This window comes from Conger conger, chromosome 6 (assembly GCF_963514075.1).
Source record: "Conger conger chromosome 6, fConCon1.1, whole genome shotgun sequence".
Taxonomy (NCBI): domain Eukaryota; kingdom Metazoa; phylum Chordata; class Actinopteri; order Anguilliformes; family Congridae; genus Conger; species Conger conger.
Genome location: NC_083765.1, coordinates 33,785,191 through 33,809,532, shown reverse-complemented (window position 1 = coordinate 33,809,532; position 24,342 = coordinate 33,785,191). Strand labels below are relative to the sequence as shown.

Sequence of the window (24,342 nt, the reverse complement as noted above, 5' to 3'; positions counted from 1 at the left end):
TCATATTACAGTAAAGCAGTATGCTGTTTTTACGGTGAGGTTTTTCAGCTTTATGTTTACATTACATTATTGGCATTTGGCAGACGCTCTTATCCAGAGCGACGTACTGTTGATTAGACTTAGCAGGAGACAGTCCTCCCCTGGAGCAATGCAGGGTTAAGGGCCTGGCTCAAGGGCCCAATGGCCCAACGGCTGTGCGGATCTTATTGTGGCTAGACTGGGGATCGAACCACCGACCTTGCGGGTCCCAGTCATTCACCTTAACCACTACGCTACGGGCCGCCCTATGTCAAATTAATGAGAATTATTGAGTAGGAAAATGTCATTTAATTTAAAACGTTGTGGTTTATTTTACACCTTATGCAGTTTAGTTAACGTACGCATTTATTCAACATTCACTACACAAATAACCATTTCTTCCTCTTGGCATGAACAGAGTGTGGAAGTCCGGAGTCTCGCGTGGAGGCCATTCACTACCTGATCCATAAGCTCCCAGAGAAGAACCTCATGGTTTTGGGGCTGCTGATGAAACACCTGGCCAGGTAAGTCCCCTGAAGTGAGGAGGATTCACTATTGCTAGGTAGCAGGACACTCTTTAGGGCGAGGATTCTGTGAAAGGGGGGAAGTGGGGACAGTTTAAAGCCCAACCCCTAAATGCCATTTGGTGGCCCTTTGATGAAAGAGATCCAGGAGGGATTAAGGTCTAATTTCCTAAACAGGAGATTAGTGTTTTGCCTCCAAAATGGGATTGGAATTGCAGAACTCAGAATGAAGCTCAGAAACTGGGATTAGACCAGATTGAGATTTTACAGGCATTTTTAGGCAACGTCACAAAGTTTGCCCAAGCGTGGAATGGGAGTAAAGCGAAGATAAGCGCATAATCTCTCCCCCTCAGGTCGTAAAAAGCCAGCTGACCCTTTTTCACAGAAAATATATGGCACACCAAATATGGTGCAAGGCGCAGTACTGTAGAAGTAGTCTAATACCGCTGCCTAAATCGACCCCCGCCCGCCCATCTCCTACAGTGTGGCAGCCCACTGCAAACAGAACCTGATGACTGTTGCTAACCTGGGCGTGGTGTTCGGACCCACGCTCATGAGACCTCAGGAGGAGACCGTCGCTGCCATCATGGACCTCAAGTTTCAGAATATTGTGGTGGAGATCCTGATTGAGAACCAGGAGAAGGTTGGTGTTCACCCCTCTACACCAGTCCTTTACCTCTACTTGAGCTAGATTTCTCCTCACTCCACCTCTCCACTCCTATAAGAGGCGTGACTCCACCCCTCTGCTACTGTATAGGGCTGACTTTGCATTACATTACAATACTTTGCATTCATTTAACACACACCCAATTACTTGTCCTAAAGGTCACTACCAAGGTTTTAAAGCTGATGCAATCAGTAACAGGAAGCCAATGGACTGAGATGGAGACACGACTACTCATGGGAAGATTGCTGATGAGTTGTGCATTCTGTATTGGCTGCAGAAGGGAATTGCTGTAGTCCAGGTGTGAGAGCACTAGGGCCTGAACTAAGAGCTGTGTAGAGTAGGTGACATCACGCCATCACGTCTTGTGACTGTGATGATTATTTATTTGATTTGTTTTTTTTTCTGTAAACCCTGGGTATATAGAGGGAAACGTGGAGTTGTTTGAGGTGACACGCTAATATGACCTCCTGTGCACCTTTCGTATAGCCATTCATATTACACCTTTCCACATTGGCATTCTAATTCTGCATTTCACATTGTTAAATAAATTGTATTCATTTTAGCCTGCATTCTCTTGACTCGCACCACTGCACAACAGACATAGACTGTTCCAGTAGCGCCTGGTAAGACTATGTGCACTTTCTTCACCTCTCAGATACTTCCGCTTTTTGGTGTATTTGGGGCGTTCCTACAATGGTGTGACACATTGAAACGTCAAAAATATTGAGAATGGTCCAAAGGAGTCCAGGAACATTCGATGTGTGGGTAACCTGGTTTGCACAGTGTAACAAATGCAAAAGGAGGTCACAAGTAAGGCACGTCAAGTTGTGAAGGGACAGATCCAAATAAAAACCCAAGGTGAGCCAACTAGGCAGGAAACCACAGAAAAGTCTATTGATGAGGTTTGTGCGGATATTTGGCTGTTGCCAGGATTGGATTAATTGCGCTAGCCCAGATTTTTGTAAACATGGCAGCCAAGCTGGGACAGCTTCATTTGTAGGATGTGCTTCCCCACCCAACATGTGCAGAAAAGAGCCCTAAAAATGATGTCATCAAGGAAATTCAACAAACTATAGGAAGATATGGATGTGCATTAACCACTGGCATTTGGACAGAAAATTACTCGAAAATGTCAATCCTATCAGCCACCATTCACTACATTAGTGATCGTTTCAAACTTGCCTTCTGGATACTATCTGCAGCACCATTTGAAGGTGACCCAGCAAAAATGGGGGGAAACATCCGCACTCTCCTGTCCAGAAAAGTTTTAGTTTGGAACTGATCCAGTTTGAGTGGGCACCAAGATGGTGTTTGTCACAGGCTGCGGAGCTAATGGCAGCTCTATGTGGAGTTAGGCGACTCAACTGCAGTGCAAACATTTGTGATTTGACCAGCCCATTCTCAGCTGGGGAAATGCAGAGGTCCCCTGGAACTTCCCAGCTGCTCACTAATGTAAAAAAACAAAACTGGTTGCTATTTAAAACCCTCTGGCCAGCAAGGAAAAAAATGAAAAACTGACAGGAACTGTTGACACAAGATGGAATTCAAACTATGACATGCATCAGTCTGCTCTTCAGCAATATGATGACATCAACTCTGTGCTTCTCTTAAATAATCTGTATGACGGAATTGCCTGCATAGGATAGACTTTAACGAGCAGCAAATAGTTGTAGTGACCCTGACATTCAATAGTTTGAATGAGGTCGTTCCTGACACCATTCAAAGATTCTGCAAATTACATTGGATCAGACAATATGGTGTCTCCCGCATATTGCCTTGGTCAGTCCGAGACAGCTGGCATGTTTTTCTTGCCTCGATGGTCAAATGTCTCAATGCTGAACCCCTATGCATATTCTTTAGGCTAGCAGTATTCCTTACACCAAAATTGAAGATGCATCTTGAAGATGCCTGATGATGGTGCCCATCACCATCCATGTTCAGTGCTTGGGCCCAGGAGGAACCTCCATCCCCTGAGCAAGTTTCCACCAGTCCCCTTTCCAACTGAGAGAACGGACCCACGGACACTGCAGCCACAGGCAGAAGGTCTTTGGTGACCAAGATTAGGGTATATCTGTCAATTAAGCTGGACTCTACTCTAAATTCAACATGTTTTGCTTTGGTGGGACACTCGTACGTTTTCATTTTCCTGCTCTGAACAACTTGGCTCAATACGCCCTCTCCAGTCCGGCCTCCAATGCACCCTCAGAGGGAGCATTCAGCAAGTGTGGGAGTATGTTGGATGAGAGACGCACCATGCACAGACCATCCTCAGTGAATTACATCCTTTTCTTACATGGGCAAAGTAAGAAATAGACTGTGGCGCATCAGTTCAATTCTAAATAAGTGAAATGATGCTCTTAACCCTCTCATGCAAGTTCATTATAAGACTTTTTTAACAAAATGTATGAAGGGTTTTCTTATGGTGTTTTATTTTATTTTCTTTCTACAGAGATGTAAATGATAGCCAATTTCTGGTATTGTTAAACCTTTTTGTGGAAATCACTTAATTGGCATTTCACTGTTCAGTCATTCACACTTAAAATGTGTGGGGCATGGTGCAAGACAGACAGGCCTCAGTGTGGCAAAGTCTGTTGAATTGTGGAATAAGCTATAGCCTCCCATATGCATGCAGGCTCGGGGGAGGGTTTGTGACAAAGTCTTGGGTGGGTGCAGCAAGAGAAGCCATGGAAGTGAGCAGAAGTCAGACTGCTGACAGAGGGGTTTTTTTCATGAATGTTTTCAATGCCATTAATCCGTTTTAAATATTGCTCATCTGTAGAATCCATTATGTATAACTCTAAGCATTTTGTTTTCTGTTTAATATACAGTAAAAACAGAGCATTGTAAGGGTTGCTTTTTTGTCAGGCCATTGTAAATGAAAAATTTGTTCTCATTTGACCACCCTGGTTAAATAGAGGTCTCTCATTATTTCTCATGAGCTCTCCAGAAACATAGTTGCAAAAAAAGAAAATGTCCTAATTCCACTTGTTGTCAATTATAATTTTAAATTGTCTGTCTGGTACTAACTTTCTGGCACATTAAGTCTGAATTCAAATACCAATCTAAAACCTAGGGAGCGGTCTGCCGAGTTATGCTTTCTTATTTAGGCTCTCTCCTCATTGTAACAGACTCACTCCCATCACAGTAACAGGCTTTCTGTCCTCACTGTACTGTACTTCCTCAGGTTAACAGACATACATCTTACAGAACACAGTAAGACTTATTCTTATCACGGTAACAGACCCTCCTCACAATAATACTCTCCTAACAGTAAAATTCTGTCTCCTCACAATAAGACTTTATTATCACAGCAAGACCCTCATCACAGTAAGACTCTCACCCTCACAGTACGACTCTCTCCCTCACAGTAAGACCATTTTTTCCCAGTAAGACTCTCTCCCTCACAGTAAGACCATCTTTTCCCAGTAAGACTCTCACCCTCACAGTAATACTCTCTTTCTCATAGTGACTCTCCCTCACAGTAAGTTTCTCGTTACAGTAAAGCTCTCCTCATAGTAAGACTTTCTTAACAGTCCAAGTCTCTCTCCCTCAGCGTGACTCTCTCTCCCTCACAGTAAGACTCCCTCCCTCACAGTAATACTCTCTTTCTCATAGTGACTCCCTCACAGTTAGTTTCTCCTCACAGTAAAACTCTTAACACAGTAAAACTCTCTCCCTCACAGTAAAAGTCCCTCACAGTTAGTTTCTCCTCACAGTAAAAATCTTAACACAGCAAGACTCTCTCACTCACAGTGACTCTCCCTCACAGCAAGACTCCCCTCACAGTAAAACTCTCCTCCCTGTAAGTTATTCTCCAAGTCAGAGGCTCTCCTCGCAGTCAAGCCTTCTGCAAACTGTAGCTGTCCCACAGGTTGTTTTCCATTCAGGTCCGCCTGTCCACAGACATGCTGTAGACTCTCCTCCCTGTTAGTTTTTCTTCACAGTGAAACTCTCTTCATAGTAAGACTCTCTTGCTCACGATGAGACTCCTCCCTGGAAGTTTTTCTCCTCAGTAAAACTCTCCTCGCAGTGAGAGGCTCTCCTCGCAGTCAGGTCTTCTGCAGACTGTAGCTGTCCCACAGGTTGTTTTGCATTCAGGTCCATCTGTACAGACAGAGACATGCTGAAGCTGCACTGCGTGGGCTGTATCAGGCTTCCCTCCCGTCTCCTCTCGTCTGTCTGTCTAGCTCTTTCTCTGATCAGATGTTACTCATCGCTTTTCAATCCTCAGCTCTTCACTCTCGAGTCACAATACAAAGTTACCAGGCAAGCAGAATCATCAAAACATGTCTTGTCTTTCTGCTTTCAGTGTATATTTTTCTTTCAGGGTCAAGATAAGTTCACACTGCATTTTATATCGCCTCCCACACGCAGTAATGTCAAAACCCTCGATTTGTTTTGTTTGGTTATTTTTTGGCTTGTTCTAAAGTGCATTGCAGATTTAAAGACTCCAGGATTCAAAGAAACTGGCTGTCCAGCAATGCCTTTCTGTCTGCTGTGTATGATGTCATTGGAGTAGCTGAATTACATTTGCTAGCTAGCCTGTTAGTTTATTTTTTTCTCCTGTCCCACTATTTCTTGGCTTTAACTGGTGATTACAGATCTTTGGGGACTCTCCCGATACGTCTCCCTCCACGACCGTGCCGTCCCTCACTGCCCCCACCCGGCAGTCCAGGAAGCAGAGCCGGCAGAACAGGCCCCTGGCGGTCTATAATCCTCCAGTGCAGGACATGCAAACAGGTGAGGGTCGCACCATCCAGAGAAAGCCCTGCACAGTTCCACACAGAGTGGCCATCTGCAGTGTTAAGCCTTTCATGTTGGTGTAAATGGTAAATGGCAGGTATTTATATAGCGCCTTTATCCAAAGCGCTGTACAATTGATGCTTCTCCATTCACTCATTCATACACACACTCACACACCGACGGCGATTGGCTGCCATGCAAGGCCCCGACCAGCTCGTCAGGAGCATTTGGGGGTTAGGTGTCTTGCTCAGGGACACTTCGACACAGCCCGGGCAGGGGATCGAACCCTCCGACTGCCAGACGACTGCTCTTACTGCCTCGGTGTATGCATTTGTTCTGTGTTTTTAAATCTTCCATGTTGTTTTGTGTCACTTTTGCTAAAGCCTCAACAGCTGTAGATATTGTTATTGCCCTGCCAGATGGTCATCTCCTCGTTCTGTCCCCTGTTCATCCGGAAACATTGCAATTTAACACCTTTTTGTGAGAACTCAAATTTGATTCCAATACCATGCAGCGGTATTGAAAATTGGGTAACTCCTTACTTGAACTCCTCCCCATAAGGCTGACATTACACTGTCATAAACGTGACATAGTAGCTGTCACAAAATGTTATAACCGATTATGTCAGGTTATGTCAAATGGCATGGTAACATCCGTAATAACATTTACCGAAAAAAGTATGACACTTTCATGGAATAATTTGACATCAACTGACACCATCTGTTTTGCCATCTTGTGACAGCTGCTATGTTAAGTGTATGGCAGTGCTATCTCGGCCTTAAGGCAAGGGGTTCAAGTGAAGTGTCACTGAAAATTGCATTCCAAGGATTCCAAATTACCGGAAACTTCCTTAACTAACCTGAGTCTAAACAGAGGCTGGAAGGAACGTACAGTAAAAGTCAACCATCTTGTTAGTCTATTGTAATATCTATGGCATGGTCATAATCTAGGCTGCACGTGGTTGACTGCATTGTAGCCTTTGCAGATGACCGTGACCAAGACTGCAATTACAGTATGTCAATGTGGCCCCTACGGTGGTCACCTCTGAATAACGCAAACAAGACTTACAGCCAGACCACTACTAAAGCCCAGTACCCAGAGAGCCGGGGATCATGGACCTCTGCCCCACCCTAACACTCTGCAGGTGTCATGTAGCACATCCCCTACTCTGAAGTAAAATAAACTACATATGCTCTTCAGAGTCATGTATTCCACCGGGTTTTTACTGCATGGTATTTACATTTCTGTCGGTGAAATAAGCAATATTCTTGAAATCTTTTTGTCTTCCACCTGGACTCAGAATAATTGCTTTTACAAGCTGGTTTTCACCTCACAGAACCGCAAATGGGGCTTTTGAATTTGAGGTCACACTCTTCTTGAGAGATATTGATCAGAGCCTCAAGTAAACAGCTTAAGAGGGAAAGATCTTCACAGCCGATGTTGGATTTGAAGTACACTGAATTTGCCAGTTCCTCAAAATACTAGTTTGTTAGGCTTGAAATAATTAAAGAATAAGTACTATGTTGGTATTTTTTAAGTTAAGTTATTATCCTTTTTAAATATGGAAATAATGATGTGGTCAATTCAAGAAAAGTAATCAAATGTGTTAACAATATGTTGGCACGATATTAAAGATATTGCAGTTATGAAAAAACATGTTTTCTCTTTTGTTTGAGGTCAATAAACTTGTATACATAATGGTATGTGTGTGTGTGGTCTGAACCTTCCTTTTTGGTTGAATGAACATTAAAGGCATAGTTTCTCTGATATATTGTCACTGGTTGGTCCATATTTTTATTCCAAATACTGGCTTTGGCCATTTTAACTGGTTCAAAACAACAGTATCATTGCAGCAGTACTTTGCCTGTGTAGTCAGAACTGTGGATTCCAGCAGGTAATTCAGGTCTTGTTGTGGCTGTGTTTTTGATAACGTGTTCCCCTCTCTTTGTGGTTTTGTGTGCAGCCGACAGCTCGAACTGCACGGCTGACGGTGCGTCTTTAGGCAGCTCTGAGTCCGTGTCGTCAAAATCCTCCAGCGCCTCAGCCTGTGGGACCCCCCCTGAGAAGCCCCCCGTCCTGCAGGGGAACGCGGGGTGAGTCCCTGCTCCCTCCAAGCCTGCATCAGGAGGGCACGGGGCCGGGACCGGACCCCACCGCCATTCTCCCTCCCTGCCATCTCTGTGTATAATATTATACATACTGTATGTGTGTGTATATCAGTTCAGCTGACTTCAATTCAATATGCTCTGTTGGCATGAAATGCCGAAAGTAGAATTTGCCGAAGTGTAATATTCCGCTAATTTAGAAACACAAAAGTGCTGTACTCATTTTGACTAACATGAGACATACATGTTGGTAACAATAACACTGGTTATTGTTGCAATAGTATAGGCACCAGTAAAATATTCTATCTATCTAAAATAATCTTGTAAAAATGATATATTTATTATTATTTAGATTATATGTATTATTTTGATTATATTTATACCATATTCTTCCTATTGCGCTCTTTTTCTCTCTGTCCCTCGGTAGTACCCAGCACTGCTGTGAGGCATGGCGGGGGACAGAGTGGGCGAATGTTAACAATGAGCACATATTTGTGGTGGTAGCTGTAGGAAAGGAGCAGGGCTCCGTTGTGAATGTGAAGGAGCTCCTGCCAGACTGGACAGAGTGTGCGAAAGTGTCACCGTCCGGCTAACGACAGGTTGACTGGAAGGTGTCATTAGTGTCATCACATACCTCAGGTTCCAGCAGCAGGGTGCCACTTCAGAGCGCTGGGAGTAGTGGGCGAGGCCTGGCCTTATCTCTGTAAGGTGGCAGTGTGGCGTTATGCTGATGGACCTGGGCTGGTCACTCAGAGGTGCTGGGTTATCCTCCCAGGTGCTGGGTTAACCTCCCAGGTGCTGGGTTAACCTCCCAGGTGCTGGGTTATCCTCCCAGGTGCTGGGTTATCCTCCCAGGTGCTGGGTTAGCCTCCCAGGTGCTGGGTTAACCTCCCAGGTTCTGGGTTAACCTCCCAGGTGCTGGGTTATCCTCCCAGGTGCCGGGTTAGCCTCCCAGGTGCTGGGTTAACCTCCCAGGTTCTGGGTTAACCTCCCAGGTTCTGGGTTAACCTCCCAGGTGCCGGGTTATCCTCCCAGGTGCTGGGTTATCCTCCCAGGTGCTGGGTTAACCTCCCAGGTGCCGGGTTATCCTCCCAGGTGCTGGGTTATCCTCCCAGGTGCTGGGTTAACCTCCCAGGTGCCGGGTTATCCTCCCTGGTGGAGCGGTGCCCTTCAGCCACCCACCAGAGGACTTGTGTTGATTTGGTAAAATATCCAGATTGTGTGTGTGTGTGTGTGTGTGTGTGTGTGTGTGTGTTGCTGTGTGCTGCTGTGTGTTTCACTGCTTAACTATTTGATTAAGACTAAAATAGCATGTTAGGAAAAAGACCACAGATGTCATTCTGTTTGGTGCGGAAAGAAAGCCTTAGTGACTAATGACAAAAAAATTGTATGTTAAGATAAACAGATTTGCGACGAGCTGGACTAGCTTCGCAAGGGCACCAAAGGAATTTCAAAACTCCCACTATTAATTATATGCTTAGATCGATGGATTAATCGAAGCATGTAATCTGTTCCGAAGGATATAATTCTCCTTCACAGTAATGGCGGGAGCTGCTCGTTCAGCGATGGCCCACTGGTTGTTACATTGAGTCATCGCGAGTCCATCAGGTGAAAACTCCATCCAGGCCCAGACGCTGGCAGTGTGGTGCATCAGGAATGCTGATTCCTGACTCTCTGTGGCCTTGCGTTTGGTGGGGCCGGGTTGAGCGCGCCACACTGCGGGCTGTGGATCCCCGCGGTATGAACGCGTGGAAGGGGCGGGCCACTCCGCCTCGCTGCCTGATTGTTCTGCAGAAATGTGGCTGAAATGTTTGATTTATGGGCTTGTTTACAGAAACAGAAGTACAGTGCAACAACACTGTGGAGGAAATACCGAAATTTGATTCCCAGCTGTAGATAAACAGCACTCCAAATGTAATGCGTTTAATGCTATTTATGCTTTGTTTAAATTAAGTCAATTTTCTTTGGTTAAGCCTAACTCAAAAATGTTTTTGTTTTGTTTTTGTGGAAAAAAACAATTTCCCCTTTTTCACGACCATATTTCATTCTGTGATCATTTGGAAGCACCCATTTCATGAAGTAATTTGAATATCCATTAACTCCGCAGCTCTCCAAGGTCAGCTATTAAAGGCCTTTCTGAGAAACGCAGTATGTGTGCGTGCAAGTGTGCATGTATGTGTACATGTATGTGGACGTGTGTGTGCTGTATACAGTATGTGTGTGCACGCCTCTGTGTGCATGTGTGTGTTCATGTGTGTGCTGTATGCAGTATGTGTGTGCACGCCTCTGTGTGCATGTGTGTGTACTATATATAGTATGTGTGTGCATGTGTGTGTTCATGCGTTTGAGTGCGGCCGTGCGTGCATGTGTGCATGTTTGTCTTCTTGTTTGTGTATGTGTGTGCCTGCATGTGTGCTTATGCGTGTGTCTGCATCTGCATGTACGAATGCGCGTGTTTTCGTGCACGTGTGTGTATCTGTGTGTGCACGCGTGCGTTTCTGAACGCGTGTGAGTGTGTGAGTGTGTTTGTGTGTGTGTGTGTGTGTGTGTGTGTGTGTGTGTGTGTGTGTGTGAGAGTGTGAGTGTGAGTGTGTGTGTGTGTGTGTGTGTGTGTGAGAGTGTGAGTGTGAGTGTTAGTGTGTGTGAGAGTCACACAGGCTGCTGATCAGGCTGTAGTAGATGAGATGGGAACAGCCCTGCAGAGGTGAGCTCCTGCTCTGTGTGTGTGTGTGTGTGTGTGTGTGTGTGTGTGTGTGTGTGTGTGTGTGTGTGTGTGTGTGAGAGTGTCAGTGTCAGTGTGAGTGTGTGTGAGAGTCACACAGGCTGCTGATCAGGCTGTAATAGATGAGAAAGGAGCAGCCCTGCAGAGGTGAGCTCCTGCTCGGTGTGTGATGAGGCTGGCAGACTGCAGGTCCATAAATCACACTGTGACTGGGCCCCGGACTGTGCCGCTGCACCCTGCACACCCTCTGCAGCAGACCCCTCTAATGGACACTGTTACCATCTCACCATTAATGAGCCACACAGCCACATTAAAGGGACAAACGCGCCTTTATCTCACTGTACCTTCTGACCTTGTGCTATCTGTGTATCTGCCTAGTCATTCAGTGATAATGAAAACTTTGCCTACAGTATGTCAGGGGAGCACAACTAGTCCTCCAGGGTGTGTGTGTGTGTGTGCGCCTGTCTGTGTGCGCGCATGTGTGAGTTTGTGTGTGAGTGTGTGTGCGTGCTCGCATCTGTGTGTGTGTGCGAGTATGTGTCTATGCGTGCATGCGTGAGTGTGTGTGTGCGCGCACGCGTCTGTCTGTGTGTGTGCCTCTGCATGTGTGTGTGCGTGTTTTTTCTTTTTTTTTTTCTTCCAACCATTATTCATATACGCCGCGGCTGCTTCACCCCTGTGTCAGACCACAGAAAAACAATTCCACCACGGGGAGAATGTACAGTCACTCATGACTTTATTGAAAAACGTTACCGGGGGGCTAATTACGTAATGAAGAGCAAATGTCAGGATGAAATCCCAAAACGGATCGACCCTCGACGTGCCCTCCGGTCTACACAAACCATAACGGTCTGTGTGGGTATTTGACAAGGATTTTCCTATATCGTGCTGTGTTATGTTTCACAGAGGTTTTGAAAAGGGGTGTTGATCTGTCTGGTGTCCCGAAGAAGCCTAGAGGAAGAAAGAGAAACCAAAGGATCGGGATCCTTAATGAAGCTAAATATTTTGGTTCCAGTTCTTTGAACTCTGTGGTCTAACTTTATAACTAGCTTGTAATCTCAAGCAATCATAGTTATTATGATTATACATTTAAAATTGGATTTGGTTAAAAAGAAATGTGTCATCAAGGGCTGCCTGATCTATGATTCTGTGTGAAGATGCCCTCTATATTTGAAGGGACTTTTCGGTGGTGAGGATCTGTTATTGTGACTGTACACGCATCCGTCCAACTGCTCAGTATTCCCCTTGTGGGGGGAAAAAAAAACATTAAAACACTCTGTTTGTAATAGACGAAGAATGTGCTGGCTCATTAAATCCCTATACACAATGAGCTCCAGCAAATAATATCTGCAGAGAATTGAAGGATGGCTCCAAATTGGCTTTCACAGAGTCTGAGGTAGAGAGCAGTGGGGAATAATAAAACTGATCTCAGTACAGCGAGACAGCGGCTACCCCTTCATTAAGCCTGATTCTATTCTCAGTGAGAGCTGAAAAAGGCAGTCTTGGGCTGGAGTAACAGGAGGGAATTTAATCCGTCCGTGTGATTTCTCTGGCTCGCGTCGTCTCCCGCACTGCTGTTAGAGGTGTTGCTGCTGCTCATCCACATCAAACACTGCAGCCTGCCCGCTTTCTCTCTGCTAATGCTGATGTGCTGTACCGCACACCGGGGCCCCCAGCACACCAGAGCCCCCAGCCCAGCACTGCAGAGTCCCAAGCCCAGCAAAGCCCCCGCCCCAGCACACCAGGGCCCCCAGCACACCAGAGCCCTCAGCCCAGCACTGCAGAGTCCCCAGCCCAGCAAAGCCCCCGCCCCAGCACACCAGAGCCCCCAGCCCAGCACACCAGGGCCCCCAGCACACCAGAGCCCCCAGCCCAGCACACCAGAGCCCTCAGCCCAGCACACCAGAGCCCCCAGCCCAGCACACCAGAGCCCTCAGCCCAGCACACCAGAGCCCTCAGCCCAGCACACCAGAGCCCTCAGCCCAGCACACCAGAGCCCTCAGCCCAGCACACCAGAGCCCTCAGCCCAGCACACCAGAGCCCTCAGCCCAGCACACCAGAGCCCTCAGCCCAGCACACCAGAGCCCTCAGCCCAGCACACCAGAGCCCTCAGCCCAGCACACCAGAGCCCCCAGCCCAGCACACCAGGGCCCCCAGCACACCAGAGCCCCCAGCCCAGCACACCAGAGCCCTCAGCCCAGCACACCAGAGCCCTCAGCCCAGCACACCAGGGCCCCCAGCACACCAGAGCCCCCAGCCCAGCACACCAGAGCCCTCAGCCCAGCACACCAGAGCCCTCAGCCCAGCGCACCAGAGTCCCAAGCCCAGCAAAGCCCCCGCCGCAGCACACCAGGGCCCCCAGCACACCAGAGCCCCCAGCACACCAGAGCCCTCAGCCCAGCACACCAGGGCCCCCAGCACACCAGAGCCCCCAGCCCAGCACACCAGAGCCCCCAGCCCAGCACACCAGGGCCCCCAGCACAGCACACCAGGGCCCCCAGCACACCAGAGCCCCCAGCCCAGCACACCAGGGCCCCCAGCACACCAGAGCCCCCAGCCCAGCACACCAGAGCCCTCAGCCCAGCACACCAGGGCCCCCAGCACACCAGAGCCCTCAGCCCAGCACACCAGGGCCCCCAGCACACCAGAGTCCCCAGCCCAGCAAAGCCCCCGCCCCAGCACACCAGAGCCCTCAGCCCAGCACACCAGGGCCCCCAGCACACCAGAGCCCCCAGCCCAGCACACCAGAGCCCTCAGCACACCAGAGCCCCCAGCCCAGCACACCAGAGCTCCCAGCCCAGCACACCAGAGCCCCCAGCACACCAGAGTCTCAAACCCAGCCCAGCACTGCAGAGCCTCCAAGTCAGTACACCAGAGCCACCAGCAATTCTCTAAACCTCTCTACTGCTGTGATTCTCTAAACCTCTCTACTGCTGTGATTCTCTAAACCTCTCTACTACTGTGATTCTCTAATCCTCTCCACTGCTTTGACTCTTAGTTTCTACACTATGAGTCTGTCCACTGTTCTGACTGAGGGTCTCTCCTGTGTTCAGACTCTAAGGACTTGTCCTCCCATGTGTGCTGTGACTCAGTGAAATGGGTGAAACCTACTTTAACAGTCTTCATGCACAGAATACTTTGTCTTGAAAAGGCGGGCCTTGTTCATAGTAAAGTGTTTTTGTCTACCTCTCCAGCAATACATGTGATGAGCATACTGTGGGTAACGATAGCAGCAATATTACCAGAAAAGGGATTCAGTCAAATAAATCAAAATGTAACAATGTTCTATTAAAATACGGTTGGGAAAAACCAGAAAGGAAAACTCATCTTTTGCAGGCAAAAACTTGAGAAATATGTAATCCTACTATAGGTATATAAATAAAGGATCTGTGACTGTGCCCGTCTGTTATTTTATTCAAATCCCTGCGATTGCACCATGGTAATACAGTTGAGACCGAGCGGCCTTGTATGCCAGCCCTGCCCATACTCTTTGCATTTGAAAACACTGCAGGGCTTTTCCAAAAGCAGCTCAGTTCTGTCACTCTGTTCTCAGAGTCGTCTCCTCAGCGACTTCAGGACCCGCCTCCCCCGACGCCTGTCAATCCACACCCTCAAACACTCCCACAAACCCAGCCCCGCCCACAACCGCAGCCGCTGATGTGGACAAGCAGGAGAGGTAAACATCCTCTCTTCCCCCGGTTACATAAGCTCTCTCTCTCACTCTCCCTCTCTGTGTGTCTCACTGTATCTCTCTATCCCTCTCTCTGTCTCTCTCCCTCTCTCTCTGTGTCTCACTTTATCTCTATCCATCTCTCTGTCTCTCCCTCTTCCTTTCCCTCTCTCTCTCTCTCTCTTGCTGTCTCTCTCCCCCCTCTCCCACTTTCTCTCTCTGTCTCTCTCTCCCCCCTCCCTCTCTCCCTCTCTCTTTGCACACTCACTCAGTGGTGTCCACAGGCCCATGAGATGACTGAGCTCACTGCACTAGCCTGTGACCCGTCACTGGATGGGGCGCCTCGCCTTTGCTGCCTGCTTCATATCCATCTCCATTAGCACTGCGCCCACTTGATCAGTATTTCATGAGCACGCCCTTGTCAATCGGTGTCAATCACTAGGGCGAATGCGTTTCTGTCACAAGCTTCAGAGAGTTCTCAAAACTTTTTCCAATTTATTTGTCTTTGTTGCTGCTCTGAGTAAATGCATGAAATATTTATCAAATATCGAAGGCAGTATGTGCCAAGAAATTCTGCCAACTAAAATAAATATTAGAGAAGAGACAGAAGTTCCAGTAGTTTTCCCAGAGCCATTTCATATGAAATGCCTTGTCGAGGCTGAAATATTAACCAAATTTTGATTTAACTGAAGTCCTTTGGAAGTCCTTTTTTTTCTTTGATGAAAATTATTGAATAAACAAATGTATGTGCACTGCATATACGTATATGTGTGTGTGTGGTGTTCTTTCTTGATGCAGAATGTGTTTCTAGACTTTTCTCCAATTGTATCCCCGACTGCACAAAACATGATTTTCTGTCTCCGCTCCGTGTGAGGGACCTCTCTCTGAAGCGGTGGCAAACAGGTGCAGGCTTGTATTCTCAGCAGACAGAGCCTGGCACAGATCCCTCTGTGGGCTGATCCAGGATCAGATTCTCCCTGAAAGACGCTCCCATGGCACGTCTTCGTCTTTGCGTCACGGGGGTTTTGTGTTGGTGCATCACTTTTCCATGGGCAGTGCAGTATAGGAACCTTCAAACGGACTGGCTTGTAGGACGTGTTTCCCGACCGGTGTCATTGTTCATAGCTTTTCCCAAGTGGCTAAACTTGATGGTGGGATGAGGAGCTGCCCGTCATAGAAAGGGATTTTCAGCGCTTAGCGACTTGTGTGCCTTGATAATCGGGATTGTTAAAAATGGCGACAACCAAAAGGGCATAATATGCTTCAGCGAATATTGGTGTCTCTGTGCACTCGTGCCTGTGGACAAGCATAAATACAGCTGTATGAAATATAATTGAAAAGGTATGGTAAATGAATTTCCCTAGCATACCCTCACTGCCTTCTGTCTCCTAGCAGCCCCAACCGGAGGGCCAAGGCGGTGTACCCCTGTGAGGCTGAACACCATTCAGAGCTCTCCTTCCAGGCTGGAGCCATATTCCTAGACGGTAAGCACCCAAAGGGCACCACAGGCTGACCTGAGATCAGTGGAGGGGTATGTGAAGTTCACCACACTGGGCAGGGAGACTGATCTGAGATCAGTGGAGGAGGGTTCAGGCTCAACATAGGGCTGAGAGGGCTCCTTCACACTGTACTCCTGTGTGCAGTGTGAAGGAGCCCTCTCAGCCCTATGTTGAGCCTAAACCCTCTAGCTGTCCTCTTCCACGGCCAGGGACTGCGCGCCGGGATACCAAAAGTTTCACTAATAGGAAGATTTAGACAGCCTTTATGTGGAGTTATCAAAAGAGGAGCTGGCCTTTGTGAACATTATCAACTGCACCAACTAGCCATTAGCAGGGGCTGCATTGTGGAATATAATGTGTCTGAATACTGAACAGATTTCAGACATCAGGGTGTCCTGCATAAAGCTGTGGGACCCAGCAAGAGTCTACAGGCTCTGCGCTCCAGCCTGACAGCTCCTCTCTCTCGCACACCACACTCTTTGAAGATGGTGTGTCATGGCTGAAAAGTCAGTTTGGTTTATATATATTCCCCCCCCCCTTAATCTTTTTTTTTTTGTGTCTTTGGGGCTCATCAGATCTTGGCTCAGCACTACACTTCAGTTTGACGATTCACAGCAGTTTGCAAAGCGCATAAAAATCCACAGGAAAGTCTCCGCGTCTCTTATTTTTGTGTGGAAGAGGAACAGAGATATTGGACTCCGCAGGGTGAAACTTGCTAGGAGCGCATGTTTTTTTTAGCCCTTGCCATTTCTTTCCAATCGCACAGACCGCTCCTAATTCCGCTGACCCCCGCCTCCTGACCTCTGACCTGTGTGCGTGTCCCTTGCACAGTGACCGTCTCCCAGGAGCCGGGATGGCTGGAGGGGGAGCTGGAGGGGAGACGGGGCCTCATTCCAGAGAACTACGTGGAGATGCTGTAGCCAGAGCCGCTAGCCGCTAGCCCCTTATACATGGTATCCATGATCTCTGCCCCTGTGCATGCTGACTCATCCCTGCATACTTTCTCTTATGCACCACCCGCCCAATCAGATATTTATCAACTCGCACTTCCCCAAGACTACCAAATATCATATATAAAGGGCCCTTACAGAAATTTGAATATGCTGTTATGTAACGTATCATGAGAAATTTATTTCAAAGCAACTTATTTGTGAATAAAGTTTATAAACATTTGCAGATGTATTGAAAGTTGCGGTATTGAAATGACAAAGATTTATATATTTACAGATGTATTGTAAAGTATTGCAGTGTCTTGATAATATATTTAACTCAATATGTTTTCAGGATATTCTGTTTCTGTAAGGGGGAAGAATCAAATGTATAATTCAGTATTTTGGAGAGTGGCATTGTAACATTGTGGTATTCAGAACCAGTCTTCATTTTGGGAAATATACAGAATGACAGCAATATGTTATTTTAATGGTTACTGTCATTTACAAATGTTTGGATGTTCTGCATGAGTTTAATATTTGGAGCTGTAATTCTCTATTAGAGGCAGTGCGCATATAAAGTACTGTAGTAATTGCACACAATAGTGTCTTCTGGTTCACCATGTCTGAAGCAAGACACATTTAATGGGAAAATGTTGATGAAAAGTGGATGACTTCTCACATAACTTTGTTCAGGGATTCTGAACAGTTATAAAAAATGCATATAATTGGAGCACTTTTTTGTGAACGTAAACTGAAAATACCTGTTGCTCTGATTATTGATTGCTGTTGTTTAGATGAGTTTTTATATTTTTATGATCACAAGCACATTTTATCATATTTTATCGATCTGAGTTAAGTATTATATTGCTATGTTAGACAGACCTCATATGTAGGGCTTTGGTGTTCAGTTTAATGAGAAAAAAAGCTTTGTCGAACATGATTTCAGTTTCTTCTACAAAGAACAACATATGTCCAGTTTGCTGAAGGTTTTTGCAAAGCAATGTGATGTCAATTAACAGTTTTGCAGTAAAGTACCATACCAATATTATTGCATGCACTCATAAAACCTGGTTTTGAATATTACGAATGTTGTTTTAAACCAGGAGCTTCTGCTTGGTTTGTGTTTGTTGTGGAATGGAGTTGTGTTAATTTAAGACATCCATTGATTGATTAAAAGTGCTTTACATGTCTGTTTTGTAATCATATATCGAGGCAAAAATGCATTTAACGTTTGGTTATCTTTCTAATCAATAAAAAAAATAAATAAAGATTTTTAAAATTCGTCATCTGGGCCCTGAGTAATATGTCTTACTAACATTAGTAATAAAAAATAAGAGGTATGTGTCGGTGGTACATTATTTATTGGCTCAGTAGTGATGATTTGATTTGCCATCAAGACCAACATAAACAGAAATATCTCACTAGAAGCTGATTGTAATTCTGAGATAAGATATTTAAGCATGTGTTTGTTCTGTAAACATTGCGCAGGGGAAGAAATTGTTCTATGAATGATCATGAGAGGTAGAAGAGATTGTGTGTGTCCATACTGTGAATGCTATTAAAGAGGAGACCCGACTGTGTCTGTACTGGAAACATTACAGAATAAACTCCTGCATATGATTATACAAAGTACAAGAGACTGTGTGCCTGTACTGTGAATATTACAGAGATGAAGAGACTGTACTGTAAATATTAGAGATTAAACTGTACTGCGACTGATTATACAAAGTACAAGAGACTGTGTGCCTGTACTGTGAATATTACAGAGATGAAGAGACTGTACTGTAAATATTAGAGATTAAACTGTACTGCGACTGATTATACAAAGTATAAGAGACTGTGTGCCTGTACTGTGAATATTACGGAGATGAAGAGACTGTCTGTCCTGCAAATTCTTTACAGAGCAGAAGAGACTTTCTGTATGTGAATGTTTTTACTTACAAGATGAGACTATGCGTCTGTACTGTGAATATTACCGGCCCGTACTTTAAATTATGCTACAGCAGAATTCTCTCTAAAGGAAGTGACAAAAATACTGGACTAAGATAGACCAGTAATGACAGTAACACATTCATATTGTTCCTATATTATGAATGCACCCTGTTACACAGTAGCATTTCCCAGTTTTCAGATTGATGTCTGAGACATCGCATCTGAAAATCACACGTGATCCACCTTGCGCAGTGCACGCATTTTAAAGGGTGACTTTGGTGTCGTGTGTTTCTGAAAGTTCATGAAATGCAGAGTTTTTAGAGGTCTAAGCAACCTTTTAATGCCATCCTGTGATATGAGTGAAGAAAATTAGTATTGAATCGACTCATTAATGGCTTTTTTATGACATTAAGCTCAGTTCAGTGGCAGTTAACATTTCCAGTCACTGAGCTGGCTCATTATTAAATGTTAACCTTTGGTTTAAAAAAAAACTGGCTCCAAATGGCTAACGCAATTACTGGGTGTTGAGGCAATTTTCCTGTGATGTTCACTGAAGGTTCCATCCTGAACAGAGGTACTTTTTTAAATTAGCCAATAGGTGGGCAACTGAAAGGCCTTGTTCCCCAAATCCAGATTATACTAGCATGGGCTGTTGAAAGAATGCATGGTCATTGTGGTGTGTGATCACATCCCAGATAGAACCGGGGTTCATTTTATGGGGTTAAGACATTGTGATGTTTGTAATGGTGTAGGTCAATACCGAAAATCAGCAACTTCATTTCCATACATGACTAATTTACTTACCAATAAGTGGGACATTGCAGTTTATTTCATGTGTCGGGAAGGAGGTCCATGTCTGTTTCTGATGACTTATTTCATTCGCCTAATTACCGCCAAATTAGCTTAGTAGCCAGTTTAACAAAATGCATTGAACAACAGTAAATGACAGCTCATAATTGTTGTAATAACTGTACCCATACAGAATGGTTCATTGTGGTCTAATCTACAAGTGAACTGGCATTGGTGTACAATTTCCCCTACTGGTTGAAGAAAAAAAAGATTATCTCCGAACACTCTCAGTGTGAAGGACCGAGGGTAATTGTTGCCAACAAAATCCTAAATACACACAACCCTCCAGGAATGGAATTGTCCACCCCTGATCTATCTTAATAACCCATAAGAGAAAATCACTCCTTTTCAATTCACTGAATCTCACCATGTCGCCATCCATCATGAAAGCCATTCTAGTCTACGAAAGGCAAGTAAAAGGAGTGGCATCATCCCCTCGAGACCTAGCTTTCATCTGGGCTTAGGACAAAATACAGTTTGGCCATGTACACGTCGAATAGATATGCAATCAGTGGCTTTGACATTGCTTCCAAACTATTTGTAACTTAATTTCCTAACATCTGATACTCCTCAGGGTTGCTTAATAAATACCATCTTGGTGTTGTTTGTTGTAAAAGAGAAGGTCTGCTTCCTCCTCCTGGTGCCTACTGATGAAAACAGTTACAGATGGAGGAGAGGATGTTCATTTACAAACCTCTCTCCTCCGCTCCTCTTCCTCTCTTCTCACTTCACTGGCTGGAGAAAGCATGTATGTAGGGCCAGTTTCACAGATGCAGATTAAGCCTAGTCCTGGTCTGTCTGGAGAATCTACTGCTGGTCTCTCTCCAAAATGAGTGTATCTCAAGAGAATAACTGGATAAATAAAGGTTAAAATTTTTTTTTAAGTCAATACATATGTGTAGGGTAGAAAAGTGTATTCTTGCACCTTGGCCAGAATATACCTACTGTAGCTATTCAGCGGTGGAATACATCTCGCCATGTCGCTCCTCAAATTTTATGTTAAATGCTATGAAAGCATAGATTTCAGTCAACTGAAACTCTGACACTGAATTAGAAAGCAGATAAAAAGGCCACTTGAGTGATGACAAATGCAGCTCACGCGCACTTGAAGATAATACACTGTTAATTAGTGTGGAGATGACCTCAAAGCCAGAGGCCTGCAGTTTGTGCAGTAGTAGGCTAAGGGTGACGGCTGGTTATTTAGCCTGTCCGCACCCAAAATAAACAGAAACTTCAAGCAGGAGATGGGGCTTAGAACTGCTGCCACGGGAGTGCTTGCTTTCTCAAACAAGGCAGAGCTAACGAGGCGGGATAATTATTCCCGTGATCACACTCCAAGGTCTTTTTCGTCCTCCAGGTCCTGGACCTGTGCTGAATCCTAATTTTCTTTGCGAGGAAAACTCTCTTCCACCTGCCAGATTCAAAGGTCGTTTGCAGAGGAAATCAGCTATATCTCTCAGGGTCTCTGGCCAATGGGCTTGACAGCGCTTGTGAAACCTCACGCTTGTATGTACGTTTTTGGCCGAAGACGATATTACGAAAAGTGCGCTTTTCATTGGTCACAATGCGGTGACCGATGGTTGATTCAGATTGTAAATGAGATGTTTTTCTCCAGCATAGCACAGCTGAGTTTCAGCTCAGCACACCCCAGCTCACAGATTAAAATGTGGTGGCATATTGTATCTCTAGTGCACTAATGACTATACACACTTATTATTTATTCACTCAGACCCAAATCACCTGGCTGGGAGTACAGTTAACATGGTATGTCATGATATGTGACAGAGTGGTTCTGTATAGCGTGACTTAAAGAGCAGCTGAGCCTGTATCAGCCACCCAGAGATGTGTTAGCAGAAAGAGCATCTCCCTGTACAGCTTGGATCCCTTACTGCGTGTGTGTGTGTGTGTGTGTGTGTGCATGCGTGTGTGTGTGTGCATGGAAATGGCAGCTACGTCCTAGTGCCTTTGTTCTAGGCATCTAACTTGACATTATCTTGCACCCATTGCAACTGCGTCGTTAATGTTCTGGAAACTTGTCTTAATTGTGCACACGAGTGAATGACATCAGGCAGCAACTGAAATGTTTGGGCCCTTATAATGTGTTTTATAAATGTGGTCCTAAATGAAGAATTGTAAGACTATACTGCAGTTTGTTCCTTTGTGTCTGATGGGCCATACCTCATCATGGTGTACTGTGACTCCTATCCACTGCCAAAAACCCACCTTATTTGCATACAGTTATAGAGTATGCTATACTTACAACATCACTACATGAAGCTTGCATGCAGGGAATAACGGTCTGTATTGTATTTTCAGTACAGAAAATAACAGAAAAAGCCCAAATACAAAACACATTCACAGATATCCCAGAAAATTGGAACAAACCAGGGGGCGGGGGGTGGGCGATAATTTGGTTTTCGGGTTGTTTCCGCTGCTGTGGAGAACTGTTTTGTTGGCTGAAGAGGAAAATACGTACTTTCTTTGGTCAAAAAGATGCAAAGCATTCCTTTTTTGAAAATTATAAAGCCTCAGGTTTGAATGGTAGGCATTTCTTTAGAACTTATTACATACTGTAATTTGGCGTATCAGTTCTATATTTCTTCGGCTTGTTGATGGCGTCTTACCCTGCCCTATTGTCATTCCTCCATGTTACCTGGGACTCATTCCATAGAGGGTGTACAGACTAGCATTCTGCACAGCACCTACCAGCCTGACTAAGGCACAATGGTGCTTTTTAACCTGTTTTGATAGTCATGGCAACCTAATAGAGGTCTTTAGGCTTTCTAAAAAAGGGGTTCTTTGGACTGATTTTCTTTCTGACATTCTGAAAAAACCTGCCCCAATTGAGCACCCTTTTTCTAAGCCCTGAAGCAAAAGAGCAGCCCTGTGCTTCAGTCCGTATGCCAGCTCCGTGCGTTTCTGAGATTACAGACCGAGGACTGGGAGAGGACAGGTGAGGAGACAGGAGGACGTGAGCAGCAGTAGGCATGGCGTCAGCCTGATCCCACAGAGTGCCTTTATGTGGCTCTCCAGCACAGCGAGAGCTCACTGGAGCTTGCCTGAGATTAGGAGCCAGGTTTTGGAAGAGGGCTGCGGATTTCAGAAAAGAGCAAAAGCAGAGAGAGCGGTCTGTTCTTCCGTCTGGCTTTCTGGAAAATTCTGCACACGGTGACTAAAGCTGTGTGTGAATGTCTTGAGAGGGGGGGGGGGGGGGGTATTCAGTGTAGGAATCTTGCTTTCTTTCTCTCTCACTCCCCCTCCCTCCCTCCCTCCCTCCCTCTTTCTCTCCCATCCCTCTTCTGGCATCATGGCGCTGTTATTTATGTCTCTGCTTCGGCTCAGCGCCCCAGCCCTGCTTCTGTAGAGACTGGAAGACCCCTTTGGCCCATAATCACTGCTAGTCTCACTCACCCCCCCCCTCCCCCTCTCATACTGTTCTGGGACAGCACCTCCAAAATGATTTTCGACTTCCTCGCACACTAAGATCTCCTTTCCCCCCACATATCTGATAGTCCTGTACCTTCCATTTCATCCAGAATCCTTCAAAATATGCAAATATTCAGGGTATTTTCAGGGTTTTTTTTTTTGTTTTTTTTACAGCTCTTAAAATTTTCTAACAAATCAAAGCAGCATCACTTCTCAGCCAGTTGCAGAAGCATAAACTTTCTTATGGAGGCTTTCTTGCGGTAACTTCAAGTCAAAATACTTGTATTCTGCAACTCTACTGGGTCTCCACATTCACATTTCATCAGTGTGAAAATAATGTTTTATAGATATAATAATTAAAACATCGATCTGGGAGTGACCATGCATATATCCAATATCAGTGTTTAGGTTGGTTATAGTTGGTGCTATCACTGTTACAAGTGTCTAATATGAGTCCAGCTTGTTATAACATTTGAATACTCTCTTACTGCTGACCCATTGCTGTCAATTAAAGTGAACATATATCAGATTTTATGTCTTCAATTTAACACGAGAGTTTTCAATGAAAGCAGACTGAATTCCCTGTGAAACGCATCCCTCTTCATTCCCATTCCATGGTATCGTGCATGTAATGGCTGCCTGTCTGTCTGCCTCGGTCTGACAGGCAGCAGAACAGCCGGTGGATTTTCAGGGCTGTATTTTTATGGGTGCGGGGCCGGGGCTGCACAGCAGAGTTATATTTAAAGGAACACAAAATGTCTGCAGAGTTCTTAGTTCAGAAGACTCTCTGTAGAATATGAGCCGGGTCTCTGGCTGCCAGTCGCCTTGGTGTCAGAATCCCGCTGAATTGTCTTGCAGAGACTGTGCCGAATAAGGAACAAAAGCGCATTCGTTACAGGGTTTATTGGAATCCTTCCATATTTCTGCAAACACAGTTAGGGCAAGATCTGCTTCAAGATATACAGTAAGTTTTGTAGGAACTGCTAACTTCCTTGTGCCGGATGCTGTTGCACTGTAGAGATCAGCAGACACATACGTATTGTACAAAGCATTGGAATAAAACAGCTTTATAAATGAGGAGGAAGAGCACAGGTATGTTAAGGAAACAGGGCTCAGGAGCTGTGAATGTAGCATCAAAAACCGGGTGGAAGATTGCATCAGCCTCATTTTTTCCCTTTCCAAACAGAAGATCACAACATTTCTCTTTCACCCACACGGTAAACATAATATTTTCATCACACAGAGACAATGCGGG

The 24,342-nt window shown here is 45.5% G+C and overlaps 1 protein-coding gene across 7 annotated transcripts in view; it reads left to right on the top strand.

Moving 5' to 3' along the window:
- Nucleotides 1-18,164, top strand: part of LOC133130810 (rho GTPase-activating protein 10-like) — a 52,311-nt gene extending 34,147 nt beyond the window's left edge. For 2 of the 7 annotated variants that reach the window (XM_061245670.1, XM_061245677.1), the window contains 7 exons: nt 437-542; nt 1,026-1,185; nt 5,811-5,949; nt 7,916-8,045; nt 14,333-14,455; nt 15,842-15,933; nt 16,780-18,164. In XM_061245670.1, the coding sequence (XP_061101654.1) occupies nt 437-542; nt 1,026-1,185; nt 5,811-5,949; nt 7,916-8,045; nt 14,333-14,455; nt 15,842-15,933; nt 16,780-16,868 (839 nt within the window). In that variant the 3' untranslated portion in view covers nt 16,869-18,164. Of the gene's footprint in view, nt 1-436; nt 543-1,025; nt 1,186-5,810; nt 5,950-7,915; nt 8,046-14,332; nt 14,456-15,841; nt 15,934-16,523 lie in introns of all 7 variants that reach the window. The other 5 variants (XM_061245671.1, XM_061245675.1, XM_061245673.1 and 2 more) reach the window with 5 other exon arrangements.
- The last annotated feature ends 6,178 nt before the right edge of the window (nt 18,165-24,342 follow it).